Genomic DNA, 17,945 nt, shown 5'->3' with positions numbered 1-17,945 from the left:
CAGGGAAAAAAGGGAAAAAATGGATATCTGAGATAAATTTTTAGTCTAGCAAGATCACTTAAACATTTTAGGGAACAAACAGTTTGAATTTTAATAGAATTTTAAAGCTACATCAGATTGTTGATCTTTCTGAAAGAAATAAAACTGCTATATGGATAATACAAGCATGGAATTAGCAAGTAAGTATTACTTATGAAACACAACTGAGAGCCAATTTTAAGATAAATATGAAAGGGAGATCATTAAGCAAAAAAAAAAAAAATAAGCCAACTGTGCTAAAGCTGCTCGAGATGAAACACTTTCTCCTTTGTAAAGGGTGTAGAGAGCAGCACGGAGGATGAGAACAAGCTAGCAAGTGAAGGACAAATATTTTGGATTGACATTATATACACAAAAGGAAGTACAAAAAGAATTTATGAAGAGTAAAATAATGGCATTGATGAAACAAGAAACTTGAGGACATGAGATATAAAAACGTATATACAATGAGACAAAAATATCCAAGCTGCAGTATTTGCCCACTACCAAAAAACCCCCACAAACTTATTTTAACTATCTACATCATCTCCTATATGTTTACAGAATCTGTATTCTGTCTGATTCATCAAACCCTTCAAAAATAAATACACTTTTCTCACAAATCTGACACTGTCAAGAATGCATAGACAGAATGGATTAGAGACAACAGGAAACCGCAAAGTGAGTTAAAATTCTGACTCTCTATGGGGATTTCCAAGCAATTCTTTCTAGAAAAACTGAAATAAAATTTACAGTAGCCATCTCTCTTCAAGATATATATATATATATATATATATATATATATGTATGTATGTATATGTAAATGTACTGAATATGTGTATATATAAGCATATGAATATCACAGAATCACAGAATAATGAGGTTGGAAGAGACCTCTAAGATCATCAAGTCCAATCTATGCCCTAACACCTCAACAAGACTATAGCACCAAGTGCCATGTCCAGTCTTTTTTTAAACACATCCATAGATAGTGGTTCTACCACCTCCCTGGGAATATAGGTCCAGTACTTTATTATTCTTTTGGTGAAAATTTTTTTCCTAATATCCAACCTATACCTTCCCTGATGTACCTTGAGATTGTGTCCTCTTTACTGTCAGTGCTGCCTGGTGGAAAAGATTGACCCCCACCTATCTGCAAGCTCCCTTCAGGAAGTTGTAGAGAGCAATAAGGTCACCTCTAAGCCTCCTCTTCTCCAGGCTAAACAATCCCAGCTCTTTCAAATGTTCCTTATAGGGCTTGTGTTCCAAGCCCCTCACCAGCCTTGTTGCCCTTCTCTGGATGTGCTCAAGCATCTCAACGTCCTTCCTAAACTGGAGGGGCCCAGAACTGGACACTCAACAACGCTCAAGTTGCGGCCTCACCAGCACCGAGTACAGGGGATATGAATATGCATATATGTGTGTGTGTGTGTGTGTGTGTGTGTGTATATATATATATATATATATATATATATATATATATATATATATATATGAATCAATAATAGTTTACAGGTAGAAATTTCTAATTTATAGCAAACATTTAAATTGTATCTTTGTGGCACTAAGCTTACTTCCAAGCTGTCCACAGACCCCATATACTTTCTGATGGCTGGAACCATTTCATGTACTGTGGGTTATCTTCATTTATAAGTATCAGTACTTTGAATGTTATTTACACAGTGAAATCCTTCATTAGAGTAAGTAATTTAATCAAGCATTTTGAGTCAGAAAATATGAAATACAGTTTTCTGTGCAAGCTTTTTTCATAGAAGGTAATGTGTGCATTATGAATATCTTTGAATTACACTTAACACATACAGCTTTCTTCAAGAGTCTTGTCTTGTTCAGTGCCCACAGTGGATGCACATGAATGGGAGAATAAGGCTGAAGGGATACTCTTAATTTGGAGTGCACCAGAAATTAAGGAATTCGTACATTTGAAAACATGGATCTACTGTTCTAATCGTTTGTTCTGTGATTATTTCAGTTGATCTTCACACCAATAAAGATCCCAGAATTTTCTCCACAACCCAAACCAAACAGATGTAGAAATTACTTATATGTGGTTTGTATGAGGGTCATTCACTGTAGAGATGAAATGTCAAGAGATCCAAGATCCAATAGTGTTTTATATATATATATATATATATATTTATATAGTGTTACATCAGTTTTTCAGTACCCTTATGGTAACACCAACGATGTTTTATTGCTCCCAGCCTTAATTTGACTGCCTTCTGCTCCAGTCCTTTCAGTTCTTACTGGTAGATTAAAGAACTATGACAAATCCTCCTGAGTAAAAGCTAACACCCCAATCCACCTTTCCTTCCCCGTGCTCTGCTGAGCTGAATGGAGCGCAGACCGGTTTCGTACGGCGAGGCAGGTTCCCCAGGCCAGCAATCACCTCCCTTGCGCCTCGTTTACCTCTTCCCCATTGAGCAGCGATTGAAAGAGGCACCGTGCGGGTCTCAGCCGTGCCTGACGCTGGGACGGGACCGGCACCCACACCGCACCTCGCCGCCCGTGTTCCCGCACGCCCCCCTTCCATCTGCCTGGGCACGGCGCCGGGGGAGGGCAGCGGCGGGGCCGCCCCCGGCGGGCACTGCCCGCGCCGCACCGGCCAAGCGGCGCCGGGGCCGCGGCGCGGCCGCCCCAGGGCCCGCCCCCGCCGGACCCCCGGGCGGGCGGAGGAGGAGGAGGGGGCGAGGTCGGGCTGTCCCGCGGGGCCGGCCCCGCCTCTGCCGGGCGGGGCGGCGGTGTCCGAGTGTCCGCGGCGGCGGCGGCGCGGGCCGGGCGCGGCCGAGGGGCGAAGGCGCCGCCGCCCGAGGGGCCGGGAGCGCTGAAGCAGAGGCGAGGAGCCGCCGGCGGAGCAGTTCCCGGCAGCGGCTCCCTTCGCGTCGCGTGTCCCTCCCGGCCCCGAGGCAGCGGCGGGGAAGGTGACCCGGGAAGATGGTGACCGTGGTGACGAAGCTGGTGCACTACCTGCACCTGAGGTAAGAGCGCGGCAGCCGGCAGGGAGCCGCGGAGCGGAGCGAGCGGCAGCGGCGTCCCCGCACGGGGGAGCGCGTCCTGCCCTGGCCGGGCGCTCCCGCCGCGTCCCGCTCCGCTCCGCTCCCCGCCGCGTCCCGCTCCGCTCCGCTCCCCGCCGCGTCCCGCTCCGCTCCGCTCCCCGCCGCGTCCCGCTCCGCTCCGCTCCCCGCCGCGTCCCGCTCCGCTCCGCTCCCGCCGCGTCCCGCTCCGCTCCGCTCCCCGCCGCGTCCCGCTCCGCTCCGCTCCCGCCGCGTCCCGCTCCGCTCCGCTCCCGCCGCGTCCCGCTCCGCTCCGCTCCCCGCCGCCGCCTCCTCTTCCCAGCCGCTCCCGAGGCGCGTCTTGCGGCACCGCAGGACAGCAAGGCGCGCTTGTGGAAAAAACGCCAGTTATCGGTCTAAAGCTTGGAAAGTCGGTGTCCCTACTCCTAGTGTCGTGTAATTACAGTAGCATGGATTAGACAAATTGCGTATTTACTTTTTTTTTTTTTTTTTTTTAATACGACTTGTGTCAGGGTGCATTACTAAGGCGTTTTCCCCACTATCATCTATTCTAATTAGAATTTAGACGGCAAATACAAATACTTTCGCACTGAGTGGAGGGAAAGCAATAAAGTGCGCACTCCTGGTGATGTTCCACTTGTGTTTTGCTGAATCAGTTTCTCCCCTGTATATGAACACTTCATGTACATCAAAAGAGTTGATCGAAAACTTAAATAATATGTATCAGAAACAGCAAAGAGAAATTTAATTTCTGAACATAATGATATTTTAGTGTAGCCTTTTCACATAAAGCTGCTCTGAGAGCCGATTTCATTACCTATTTTTTTCAAGTTAGCAGTAGGAATGAGTGCAAAAAAGGGCAATCAATTGTACTGTAACTTTTTATTAGTATGATTTAAGACTTGATTCCTAGAATACCTGCAGTCTGTAGATATATTTTAAACAATTATTGAAATAAAAACATTTTGACATGAATTGCATGAGAGAAGTACATAATATTACCAGTTTTACCTGTTTTTTTGGTTGTTTTTCCCTACTGATTTAAGTGCTACCACTGTTACACCTATTCTGTAAGTCTGACCAAAATCACAGCTCTAATTTTATAAATTTATGTGGTTTTATACTGTGTTACTTTGCTGGGCAAATAGAGAAGGAAGTCCAGAATAAAAAAACCCTGCCAATTCCTTTCTCTTGCCTTTCTTCTGTTCTCCTCTTACAGTGGTTATTTCTTTAAAGGAAAATTCCTGCTGATTTTGAACCAGAGCGTCATTACTCTATTTGCTTTATAAACATCAAACTAAAAAAAGTCTCAGCCTCAAAAACTTTATAATATAAAGGGAATTAGGGAATAGCAATTAGTGCAGACAGCTGAATGAATGCAGCAAAGCAAAAAAGTTACGTTCTTTATCCAGTGGCAGCCTGATCGCTGTCCAGTATCTTTTAGATGTCATGAGAAAAGATGCAAAAAGGCTAACAAGTTCAATGAACTTTAAGGATGCTCTTCTTACACTGGATGAGCATTGAGAAGGAGTGAAAAGCATATCTGAAAGTTTAATAAATGTCCTGGTCAGTGCCCTGCCTGAAGGCAGAATTTCAGTAGTCTATTTCCGGGTGAAAGAAGTCAGTGCAATAAGGGAAGATGTTAAGAAGTCAATGAATTTGCTTTTATATAAGAAGTAGAGCTGTTGGAGATACAGCTGAAGAGGGATGCAGTAAATGCAACATTTGAAAAACTGAAGGGTATTAGTCCTAAATGAGTAGGGATAAATTTCCATTTGTCAGTGCTAAACAATAGAATAGATACTTCATACTTCACTGAGGATTGCTGGAGTGGTAAATACTGGCAGTATCTGTCAGGATATAAATGAGCAAAAGGTGTTCCCTAAAACCACTACCCATCAGCAGGACAAGGAAGTTTTGCACGTTTGCTCATCATTAGTGAGTCTGTAGGCTTAAAGTGTGGATTGATTTTAGCAAGATCACATAATAGTTTTTTTCCCATTCATGTCACAAAATCATGATAGATAGGGGATGGATGTTTCAGTCAATATCTGTCAGACATAAACAGCTATTTTTATTAGGTATTACCAGGTGCTTATTATTTTCCTCCCATAGTAAGTGCCCAGCAATATAAAGATGAATCCAGGAAACAGTAATGTAGAAATGAGTGCATACATATGAAATTGTCTGACATATTTTTGAAATACTATGATTTTTGGTTAAGTAATTTTAATAGGCTTCTGGATAGCCACACCATAATATTTATTTTACTACTCATGAGAATGGAAGTAGCTGAAAACCAATTAACAGCAAGGAACACAAAAAAATTCAGTCAGACTGAGTTAAGAGTAGTTAGTGTGATGGGAAAAATGCTTGTCATCAGCATTAGGCTTTTTTCTCACCCTAGAACTCTAACCCTTGCTATGCGTAAGTTGTAACTCCTGAATTCTGTTTAAATTCTCAGCCATTGAGTCCCAGTCCATGAATTTAATTTTAAGGTTCTGCCACAGTTAAGTGAGTAAATACTATGCTTATACACATTAATAAAAATATATTTAAATACTAAAAATTGTACTTAATAAATTTCTAAGAATAGTTTGTGACAAGATTGGACTATGACAGTAAAATAGTACACTGGGCAGCACAATTACTATAATCAGATCCTTGGAGTATAGTAACTGTGCCCTTAATTAAGGTTTTACTGAGAAGTAGATAATTAATTCAAATCACTTTATGACTTGCACAGTTAGTAGCAATGTGGACATCATAGGAACCTGTCTTTGAATCTGACACCTTACAAAAACTCAGTATCCTGAAGCTACAGGGGTAATACCTTAGGCACTATACAACTGTTCCAAAAAGTCCCCTTTCTGAAAATCAGAAGTAAACACACTGATGCAATAGTCATGATGGTAGTAGAAATCATGTAGCAGCACTTGGTCTTATATACTTACCTCAGCTAATTAACCCTCATAGAGCATGATTCTGTACCATGTAAACCCCATTCTGCTGAGTCATAAACTTCTGATTAGTTTCACTCAGACAAAAAAGCAGGGTCTCTGAATAGGAATGGATCAGCCAAGAAACTAATTGTAAAAATACTAAATTAGGTTCTCAGCCAGGCGAAATGCTTCCATATAAATATACTTAATGTAATTAGCTTTGCATAAGTAAAGATTGTGCATCAAGTGAAAGCAAAACAGTCCACAAAAAGAAAAGAGCAGTGACTCTTAAGAACAACAAAGGAGATGGCAGCAGATAGAGCAGTTTGCAATGACAACACCAGCCAACACAAGCAAACTGAAGACAAAGATGTAGACTTATGAATGTAAGACATTCATGGGGAGAGTGAACATTCAAGCTACCAAAGAGATTTCCATAGTAAATTGTATTGCAAAAATTCAAACATGGCTGGTGTAGTTCATTTAAGGAAGTGCAAATTCTTAAGCTACAAATGTGGAAAAGCACTGTCCCAGGCTTGAAATGCTATTTTGGAAGTTCAATGTTTTAATTATTCGCTTTTACAATCTGTCTCTGAAAGTGCTCACATGAAATGCAACAAGATTTTTAGTTGAAGCAGCAACTAATAATACTATTTTGGAGCTGTCATGGCATCCCTGCTTTTTTATAGGAAATTTTTATATCTTTAAAAAATTGTAATCAAATAAAATTACTTCTGTTGACACTGTCAGTTACATCTGATTCTAACACCTTTACAACTCACTAAAAGATCTCATGTAGGTTGTGCAGCTTTGAAATTTATGTGAACTTCACAATCTACTTCTTAAAAATGCATAGTTTGGGTCTTCATGGTTTAAGATGTGGCTGATGGACTGAATCCTGCCTGAGCAATGTTCCTAACTGGCCTGGCACATTTTTCTCAATGGAGTTTTGTTTCAAGAAGTTTTGGCAAGACACTATACTGATGCTACTCCAACACCTCAGCATGTGGTGGTGCATGGTTATCTTGAGGAAGAAGCATCTTCCCTTATCCCCTCTTCAGAGAGGATGGAGGTGCAGAGGAAGGACCACAGCTACCTCAAGCTTAGAGGTCATTGGCTGGTCTTGTATTCTTACCAGCCCTGACTCTCCCCTCAAGCCAAAGGTATACTTGTAAATGATTTTCTTTGCTTTGTAAAATTATACATTAAAAAAAAAAAAAATTGGACACACAGAGCTGATGTTGTTGACTTCTGAAGTTCTTGGATTAATTTTCTTCTAGAAGCTTAACGTATCCTTAACATAAGTTTTTTGTTTTTTTTTTTAATATCTAATGTAACCACTCTCCATTGTTCCTTATATCCTGGTGCAAGAGCACAAGACATAAAGATGCCAGATTGAAAAGAACTTTCTATCTCTCTGAGTGCTACCTTGCAGCTTACAAGAATGCCACTGTCTTTAATCCACTTTATAAACATATGGAGCTTTTTTAAAGATTAGGCTATTTGTCCTTCTTGATGTGTGTGCTGGAACCATGCTTCTCTTAAAATTGAGAAATGAATTTCTAATTTTCTACCTACAGTTGCCAGTGGAAAGTTTCTACGTATTTCTTTTGCATTGACATTGTCTGTGAAAGGAAATTGATTTTCCCACCTAAGATATATATGTTCATGAGTACTCACATGCAGGAATTTTGTTGTTGCTTCTTAGCTGCTCATGATGAGTAGACTGTTCTTTTCCACGACTGTCCACATTTGACCACATCTTTCTCGATTATGGGTGATTGAAAGTGACACTTACAGTTTTGCTTAATGTGTGATCAATGCCTGTGATATTAAAAGTCTGCTCTCTAGCCTGATATAGCTAGATGTACACAAAACTGCCTATACTTTTTTATTGCTGTACAACACTGTGTTTGATGGCTGCCTTATGACCAATTAGTATCTGTCATTTAAAACTGATGAGCCCCCTGGTTTATAGCATAAAATGTATTTATTAAGTCGATTAAATTCATGCACTTGTGCATGATTTTTTATTTTTTCAGTCCTTTCATTAATCAGTTTTTCCTGTATAATATCCTGGACTTTCTCTAAATTCTTTCTGTGCCAAAGTTATGCATGAAAATATCACATAATAAGATCATTAGTTGGAGGGAACTCAGAGAAATCTTAATAGGAATACTTCCCCAATTCATTGGTTTGTTTTTCAATGTAATGTATTGCTGTCTCTTTTAAGATAAACCTTTCCCTCATTTACAAACTTGCACTCTTCCCACTGTCTTGTTTGTTTAGCTCTGTATGTGGTTATAGTACTTATGTGTTCTAGTATCAAATGCAATTCTGAAGGCCATATAGGATTCATCTACTGCAGCCCCTGCTCCTTAATATATGTTATTTTATTATTAAAATCTGTATTTACCTTGGTAAAGGTAAATGATGCCTTGTATTTTATCCCAGTTTTCCATTTACTGCCACATCTCAAGATATGCTTTCCTTTGGAGCTCTTAAAAAAGATTTGTACACTGTGAAGCTCAGAGTAACAGATGTAAAGTTGCCAGTTTTTCAGTTGTTTCTGAATTATATTTGTTTTGCCTATTTTGATATTCTCTGGTAATATGGCATCATGAGGTGATAGATTATTGTAATCACTTACCATTGAATTCTTAGGGAAATTATTTTAATATCTAAGACAGATGATTATCTGTTCTGCCTGCTTTAATTTTACCAAACCTTAAAAACTTTGCATCTCACTTGAATACAATGTAGTGTTACCACAAATTTTTCAGGACTAGTCTGTCTTTTTTATTATCCTAAATATCCTGACAGAGTATTGAGTTGGGAAGTTTTGGGATGGCCATGCCAACATTATCTTTGATCTCAACTTCATTCTTATTGTGCAGCAAATTCATTGCCATTTAATTTCTCATTTTCTCCATACTGTCCAATAGTACTATACATAATTTAATTTATATTGCTAGCTATCATGTCAACTGTCAGGAGGAGCCTGCTTGACTTTTGGCAATTTTTACTTTATCCCTACATTTTTGACTTTTAAGACAGCGCTTTCTTGCCATGCCCTGCTGCTCCTTCCTCCTTTCTTCTAGACTTTTTGCTCATACCTTATGCAGTGGTTAGATAAATCCATTTATTTTTCTCAACTGAAGATGCTATGCACTTGTCAGTGATCTTTATGGAGCTCCCAACCCTTTTCCTTCAGAAGATACTGAACATCTGAGAAACCTGTGGTGAGGCTGTGGAACAGAGAACTCAAGGTCTTTAGGCTTGGGAATCCTCTGTGTGTAAGCCTGAACTCTTATTTTTATTTAAAACTGACATGCAAATTAAAAAGCATGGACTCAGCAAAATGCTGTTAGTAACTACATGCTATTTAAAGTTGTCAATTCAGCTCATTTTGACTAAAAAGGATTACTAAATGATTGTATTTCTAGGTCTGCAAAGAAGTCACCCTCTTCCAGCAGCACTTTTGGCTCAAGAAAAGGGTATTTGTTCATCACTGCTTTGAAACAGCTTAAACCACTTTCTGACCAATTTATGATAAATGACAAAAAAATTCTCAGAATGAATGAAGAGTTTCAACCTAGCAGTTTTCTTTCAATTGAATTTAATTAGATCTTTGACTAAAGGCCATTACTGATGTTTTGTTATCATTTAATTTCTCACCATTCTGCCCCATGGGATACCGCCTGCAAACCATACAAAGACAGGAGGATTATCAGAGCCCAAGGAACAAGGGACACTCACCATTTCAGCTTCTCACTGATAAGAAAGCTTGCCAGATGCAATAGAAATGGAGACACTTGTACTGGTGAGGTGGAAGGTGACTTTTGCCACCAAGGAGAAGGATGGTTGGCAGATATTTTCCAGACTGCATCTCCTCTCCCTGATACTACCTGGCAAACCAGGCATGGCCTTGGCTGGGTAGCCCACATGGTGGATTTTCCAGCACTGAAAAGGAGATGGCTGCAGTAACTGTGGGCTTGTTTTCCTCATTCTCTTAGGGAGTACAGCAGTATGTGTGGCATACACATAGATCTTAATTCCCTCACCAATCCTGCTCAGACACTTATTTCTTTCAATCCTTCCTGACATATCATCTCAGCAAAACTGACTGCATTAAGAATTGAAAAGCATAATATTACCTTTTTTTTTTTCTGCAAGAGTGATCAATAGAATCCATGGATACTTGCTTTCTATAGTGTAATAAGTATAATTTTTTACCAACCTCATTCCTCTATTGTACTTTCAAAACTTCCTTCATAATCTCTGGATTAAAAAAAAAGAAGCCAATGTGGCTATCAGAATCCATCAGCTTGGAGGGAAGGGTTGCATCCCTTCAATAATATTTCTTTGTGTACCATAAAGATGAAAATAAGAAACAGTGCTGTATAAAGTAAGATTTGAGATGTCAGAGATTTAAAGCAAGAGCAGTGAAAATTAATAGAAAAATCAACTCAAGAAAATAATATAGGCAAGCACATTTTACATACTAGAAGACAGCAACCTAGAAAGAGCTTTTAGGCACTGTGTGTCCCCCTGAGCTGCAGAAATGTGAATTTGAATCTGATAGAAGAATTAGAAATCCAGGCATTTTGTGGACTTACTGATACATAAATCAAGCAATGTCATGGCAAGAACTTGGTTTCTTTGAGAAAAAATAGTATATAGTTGCATTTGTAAAAAATATTTTTCCTAGGGAGCATAGTAACAAATAGTTACAGCAAACAAATGCATGCCAATGCTATTAAAAATGTCCACCTATACTGAAATGCAGAATACAAGAAAAAACAAAAAACTAGTCATGAATGCCATTTGGAGGCAAACTCAACACAAAAATGTCCAGCAGAAAGGAAGTAGTCATAGTTATTCAATAAATTTAATGTTTTTAAGAACAGAAATGCTAATACTTCATGTCTGCTGAAAAATAAGCTTTAAGTCAAGACAAGTATCATCTATGAAGCTAAAAATTCTGTTTAGTTCTATTTTGCATCAAGTCTGGACAAAGATATTTTTTCTTATTGCATTTGATTCTGCTCTCAGAGATGAAATGTCTGTAGGTAGTGAAGTGGTGAATCTCCTCGTGCTCGTGGCAAGGGCATGCATTGACATCGTGGATTTTATCATAATTTCTGAGACAGAATCAAATGGCCTAAGAATTTACACAAAGTACTGAGAGCCAGACCAACATTCACTTGTTTACAGGTATCCTTACCTTAATTTCCTTTCTGCAAAATTGACAATTCCTCTAGCAAAAATTAGAGAATCCCTGCCCCTTTCTACAGGTGCAAGCCAACCCCTTTGGTCCAATATATAATGCTATCCAATTTTAAAAGTTTTTTCCAAACCCCAGGTTTGGGGACACTACAGCAAAGGGTGGGTACAAGAGGAGAAATGACCTATCATATATGTTTCCTGTAGGAAATTTTAATTCTTCTTAAAAAGAATTTTGGTCCTCTCTGCTCTTCCCAGCGGAGAAACATAGTGCCCTGCATTTGGTGGCCAGCACTAGCAATAGATTAACATATCCCATAAATTCTACATTTTGCCATTATGACAATAAATGTTATTAGACCTGGGCAAAATGAGACAAGAGATTTCATAGCCACAGAAAAGCACGTATTCTCTATGAAATAGGGACATGGTATTGATTTATAATTACCTATATAAGATAGAATGGTTTATATCTCCAATAATGTTTAAAGGCTGCCATCTGCCTCTAGACAAACTTAAGAAGGAAACCTAATTTGGATAAAAACCTGCTTGGATAGTTAATTCAGTTAAGGGATCAATTTCTAATAAAATTGAAGGATTGGGCTGTGTGATAATCCTTTGAACTACCTGCAGCAGCAAATTCGTCCTTAGCTTTTCTTTACCACAGTGCCACACTGGCTCTCAACTTTCTGGTAAGTGAGGTAAAGGTGATTTACCCAGTAAGGTAAATAAAAACTGACTAGAAACAAAAATGGAAGAGTTTTAAAACTACTGCTGTTGTAATATGAATAAAAGCAGTAAAACTCTTCAACATATGATAATAAAAAAAGAACATTAAAATATGTAGTAGTGATATTAAGTAAGTAGAGGTCTTTAAGATTTATTTAAATGTAAGAATTATGAATGCATGCTCATGTACATGTACTCACTAGAAATGAGATCAAGAAAGGCCTTCAATGTTAGGGGACAGACAGACATGAAATGGAGGTGTTTATGTAAATATCACTTTGAAATGTCTTAATCTTTCAGAACTGTGTTTCTGCTCCTAAACAAAAGTGGTTTCCATGCAATGAACTGCCTGGTGTTTACTGACTTCCCTTGCACTCTGTGCCCTTAGCAATTTGCCTTGAACTCTTTTACATAGCAGTGTATAAGGTCCAGATCAATTTGATAATTAGGAAATCATAATGAGCTGTTTATAATAGATTTAAGTGCAGTAAAGGATGTTATATTTTCTTTCAAGGTGTCTTTAGAGCTAACATAGAGACACCATTTTAATGTTTAGGGCTTCATGGTGTTGTCAATTTAATGACATCAGATTTGTAACTTCTTCATGACATTTTTATTAAAGGAAATATTACTTCATCTACTACGCTGCTAACAGCAGCACTTAGTTTCCCTAGTTAAGTGAGAAGTTCAGACCAGTGTCAGAGCTTAGCTACATTAGCCATTTGTGGTGAAAGAAAAGCCTCTATTAATGCTTATGCACTAGAATTAAGATGACCTGAATGCTGTAATTCTTCCTGTTCAACTATTGGCATCATTCTGCCATCTGACAACAGCTGTTTCCTTCTTAATCTGATGGGAAAAAAATGGTGATAGATTTTTACTGGCACCATTACAAGCTCAGTTGTTCCATTTTATGTTGTAGTAAATATGAACAGGGTTTCGTAATAAAACCCTGTTTAATCCTCTTTAATGTATCCTTGTGTTACATATAGTATAGTCTTGTTTATTTTTGTCCTCTGCTTTAGTAAATATCCAAAGAACCAACAGACATTGTTCTGCACCAGCATTTTGCTTTTAGTTCCATAGTTAGGAACAGCAGGATCCAAAACTTGTCATGAAGAAAAAACCCCAGGCATTTGGGGCACATAAGAAAAGTGAGTAAGCATTGCATATAATCTTTGTAAACTTCATAATCACCACTCTTGGCAGAAAGCCAAGCATGGAGTTTATAGAGGCTTTTGAAGCTACTGGAGCTGGAGATGGATATCATCTCCTGCCTTGGAGATGGATATCAGGTTGACATCTCTGCATTTCCTGACAGCTGCTACATTCAAAACATAAAAATACATTTGTCTCACCTATTCCCTGAGCTTCAAATTATGGGGGTACTTAGGTGAATCTTGGAGTTCCAAAACTTGTCCATGAGAATCAGGTTTGAACACTGCTGGATCACAGTCCCATTATAGGTGCTGGTTTGACTGACAGCTACTGGTATGGCCACATATATTGAATGCATTTGTAACTGGAGATAAAAGCTTGCTAAATGACTAAGTATTCCTTGAAAGCAAAAGACTGAGCATTTGTATTTTTTTTTAACACAAAAATCTCCTTTTGAGCTGGTGATACACAGAATATTGACCACTGTTGGTTGTGAAGCTGGAGAATTTGACTGAAGAACCTGTCCTTTATGTGTTTTCTGAGTTTAGCTTGGGAACACAATGGAATTCAGACACTGATAAAGGGGAGGAAAAAAAGGGTCATACTAAAAATCAGGCAAAATTAGGCAAATAATTCTCTACCTTTCGAAATTATGAACTTTATTTTAATTTCAGGTGAAATCTTCTGAATAGAAAACACAGATGACAATATTGACAAGAACAATGGAAGCTACAGAAGGCAGCTGGTTTGCACCCACCATTACCCAGCACTGTGTGTATGTGTGCTGTAGATCACCCTGAGGGTACAAATATCTCTGATACACAGGAAAGCGGGGAATGATTATGAGATTGTCAAATTAGGAACTATTTTTCTTTGATCCGGACAATTATTGTGAACAATTCTAATTATTGGTGGAAGAAATACTCAGAGTCATCCCAGAATTTTCCACAGCAGATATCCCAGCTTCTGGGAAAAATAGACTTATGTCCAAAATTGCCTAAAATCCACCTTCTCTAGCCCAGCAACTGTTGAGGGAAGTGAAAGCAAAGCTGCTGTCTAATTTGCAAAACAGAAAATATTGCAGCTAGCAGGATAGAAAGGAAAAATGGTCATACTCTTCTGCCTACTCTTCCTATCAGATATATACTCTGCGAAACAAAATTCCTTAATGTTTGTGGCCGATGGTTCCTCAGGCTGGAACACCCACCCCATGAACTGGCTGCACAGAAAATGAACTGCTCACTCTTTTCTCTGGAATTTGTGCAACTATTAATTTGTAATTCAGAGGATCTCTGAACCTACTCTTGTATTAGCTAAGAGCCATGCTGAGATTGTTAACTTAGCAAATCACTTGATTCTGCAGTTCTCCTTTGTGTTAGCTGCTTCCAGTAATGAGACTTTGCATGCAAAAACAAATTGTTGGAGCAAAATGAAAAACTCTAGGCCCTAATAGGTAAAATTAAATACTGCAAGTTTTTTCATGACACTGCAGAATGTATGAATAATGATCAAGTGTTTTGGAATGAAATGGAAGGAAACAAAAGATGTAATTCTTCACTAATATTAAAGATATGCAATGTAAACTGTATTTAATACCATGTTCAAAGAGATGAGTTCTTGGGAGTATTCTCAAGGGGATTTCTTTTATTTGCTCCTTCTACCTTGGTTTAATCTGAAGTAAATAAAGTTTATTTAAAATACATTCTTAGGTTTCTGTCCTGCTGACTCAAACATAACACCAAAACTAAACAATCAGGACAGTCTTTGGGCATCAGTATGAACTGGGTTATGAGCTCTAGCAATGCCTACAAATGTAATTTTTCAAAGGACATTGATTTGATAATATATACTGACATTTTACAGTGAGAACAGATCTTTTTTTAGGGAAGTGCTCTAATCCAGAGGCTTTCTAAATATTTTTACTTTTTGCTGTAGCAAAATGCATTTGACAGTTTTTATTCATTAACTCAAAATACCACTCAGAAATTCAGAGTGATGCAGATGTCTTTCTCTTTGTCCACTGACATTTTTGATATTTACATTTCCAATCAGGGTATAAACACAACAGTTTCACTGACTAAAGTGCACTGTTAAAATTTAAATGCACGTTTATTTTGTGAATACATCATTCACTGAATTAAGATAACACTGAACATCCACTATGAGCAGGGAACATGGATTGCAATTTAGAAAAGCGCCTGTGTTCTGCAGATAAGTACACTGTCAGTGTTACTCTGTGTTTAAAATGTTTCAGCTACAGGGGTTAGAGTTGGAGAATTGCTTCATTTCTGCAAAGCTGGAGCAGGCCAACCTGTACATCACAAGATCCACGGTCGGAAATGAGTTCCTGGGAATTGCTTGTGACAACTCTATGTTAAATGTGATCCAGATTTCCTTGAAAGGTGATGGTTTTAAACCTAATCAGGAAGTTGTATCCTCAGAAAATTCAATAAATTAAATAATAAATTAAATAGGATGTGTTACTTAAAAAAAACCCAAAGATTAAATAATGCAGTGTAAATAAAGAGACTTTTATAGTGTGTATTTTATAGTGTATTACTGAATAGTAACTTCTATTTTTGTCATTCACATACATTTACATTACTTACATTGTTGCAAGGACCAAGAATTATTTTAAATTATGGCCTATTTGAACATAAAAGTAGCTCTACTGGTTTGGACAGGAAGTCTATCTCCCTGGTATTCTACTTGTTTAAAAGACACCCATAAATGAGTTTTAAGGAAGGGGCAATATTCCCAATGTTGCTACCAGCTTGCAGCCATATGCTGCCAGGCAATTCCTGAGCCAGATGTTCTTTCTGTGTGTTTAGCAATAGTCCATGGATAAATTTTCCACAAACATGTCTGGTCTTGCCAAGAACTCATGTAAGCTTTCAGCTTCACCAGTGTCCTGTGGCAAGCAATAACACGATAATGACACATGATGTGGAATGCTACCCCCTTCAGTTTGTTTGGAATCAATTTCTTCATTGTAGTTACTGTTAATTCCCCTTAATGTTGCTGTTGGAAGAGATTGATTGAGTGGAATATCCATTGATGCAATTCTTTTTTTCTCCCTTGAGGTTTGTGTCACACAAATTTAGCTCCCTGTCTTTACCTGTAGACCACCTTCTCTGTTCTCTGTAAATGTTTGGTGGTGTCATTTTTTAAAAACTGATCTTATAATTACAGTAGCCTGCAGTCAAATCACTACGATTGCTTGTATGAGCCAGGCATATTCAACTAAGTCCTGAATTAGAAATGGTATTTAATATAGTTTAAATCAGGATATTTTTATAACATAAACACAGCTTTATATTGTGTTTGGATGTTTAGGAAAATCAGCCTCTTAATAGAAAACCTGATCTGACTGTACAATTTAGGCGAATATTTATTTTATTATAAATGTACATTGTTTGCTTCTGTAAGAATATGTTATGCCAGAAGAGTTTGCCATGTACTTTTATGACTTAAAAGTCTTTCTGACTTACAGCCAAGCATAGTATAGTAAATGATATTGGGAGATTTGTAAATATATTCCCAGCATTCTTCTGTACTTTGCACTATGTCTGTAATTTAAGAATGGTACTTAATAATCTATCCCAAAACTTTTGTACTTTCATATCCTAAATGTGAATAATACAAAATCCAGTACATGTAGTGGGTCCTTGCAAAGCAACTGCGATGAAACTTTATTTTAAAATTTTGTTCATGCTTTTCATTAAAGTACTTATCTGCAGCCAAGAGAATAGGAAATTAGGTTGACTAAAATAGCTACAATAATCTGAACTGAATAGTTAAAAGTAGAGAATTCTACTGATTAAAACAGGGTACTTGAAACATGGCAATATCCTAAAGTTATAACTATTTCACAGCTTGTTGGCAGCTCAAAAATTATGTACTTGCTTCAAGGAAAAAACAATATTCCAGTTTTGTTCATATGACTAGTACATTAGGCAGTGCTTAAGACATTCTAGACTATTATGGTTATATATTGTAATATATATTTCTCCATAATGTTGCAGCACATGTTATACATTGGGCTGATTCCTTGTAAAAATACCTTCCTGTGATTACTGTAATGAAATGCACTTTGGATAGATAATAACCTCATGCTGCCACAAATAGATAACTCTGAAACTCAGGCTAGGAAAATTCAAAATATTCAATTTGAAAACTTCTCCTACGAACATTTAGTCTTACAGTAGCGATAATCTCTTATAGCAATTTTGTCTTAATTTTTAGTGATGATCCAAAGCAACTGAAGGGAAAAAAAAACAGGCTAAGGAAAAAAAAATATTATTTTGCTGAACATTCAGCTTTTTTCCCCTTAACTGTTTATTCATGGCCAAGATCCCCAAAACCATCAGGGAGACGTGGTGTTTGTGAAACCAGTCTATTTCTGTTAGAAATGTGGATTTTTAGAAATAATAATTATACTAAGAGAAGCCCTACTGTGGCTGCAATAGAAAAGCACTTTACACTACTAGAGTCACCTAAATACCTGAACAGGTATTAAATGTCACAAGTACTCTTATATTGGTAAAATTTATCTACACTAGTATGTTTTCTCTGTACCCATTCTGGAAGAGTCTAGCTGGCAAAATTGAAGTGTAGAAGGTCGTAGTGAGAAAGCTTTCATTCCAAAATTCTCCTAATTTCTTTGGGATGTGCTCAAAACTTGGGTGCTGTCAGTGCCCAGCCTGAACTGTAAATATCTTTCTAAACATGAAAGGGAGAGGGATCTGCCACTTGGTAATCACATCATTTTGGTGGGAGCTGTACAGGGAATAATTGTAAATGAATTCTTGTGGAATTTCACACTGCAGTTTCATTCTCC

General features: G+C 38.1%; 1 protein-coding gene across 1 annotated transcript in view; it reads left to right on the top strand.

Annotated features, from left to right (window-relative positions):
* Nucleotides 1-2,817: 2,817 nt before the first annotated feature.
* Nucleotides 2,818-17,945, top strand: part of ARHGAP18 (Rho GTPase activating protein 18) — a 91,998-nt gene continuing 76,870 nt past the window's right edge. The window contains exon 1 of the mRNA XM_077782212.2: nt 2,818-3,014. Within this exon, the coding sequence (XP_077638338.1) occupies nt 2,971-3,014 (44 nt within the window). The 5' untranslated portion in view covers nt 2,818-2,970. The remainder of the gene's footprint in view (nt 3,015-17,945) is intronic.

Source organism: Lonchura striata, chromosome 3 (genome assembly GCF_050655825.1).
Source record: "Lonchura striata isolate lonStrDom1 chromosome 3, ASM5065582v1, whole genome shotgun sequence".
In the NCBI taxonomy this organism is placed as follows: Eukaryota; Metazoa; Chordata; class Aves; order Passeriformes; family Estrildidae; genus Lonchura; species Lonchura striata.
The sequence above is the reverse complement of the archived record's forward strand: the minus strand, read 5'-3'. Positions and strand labels throughout refer to the sequence as shown.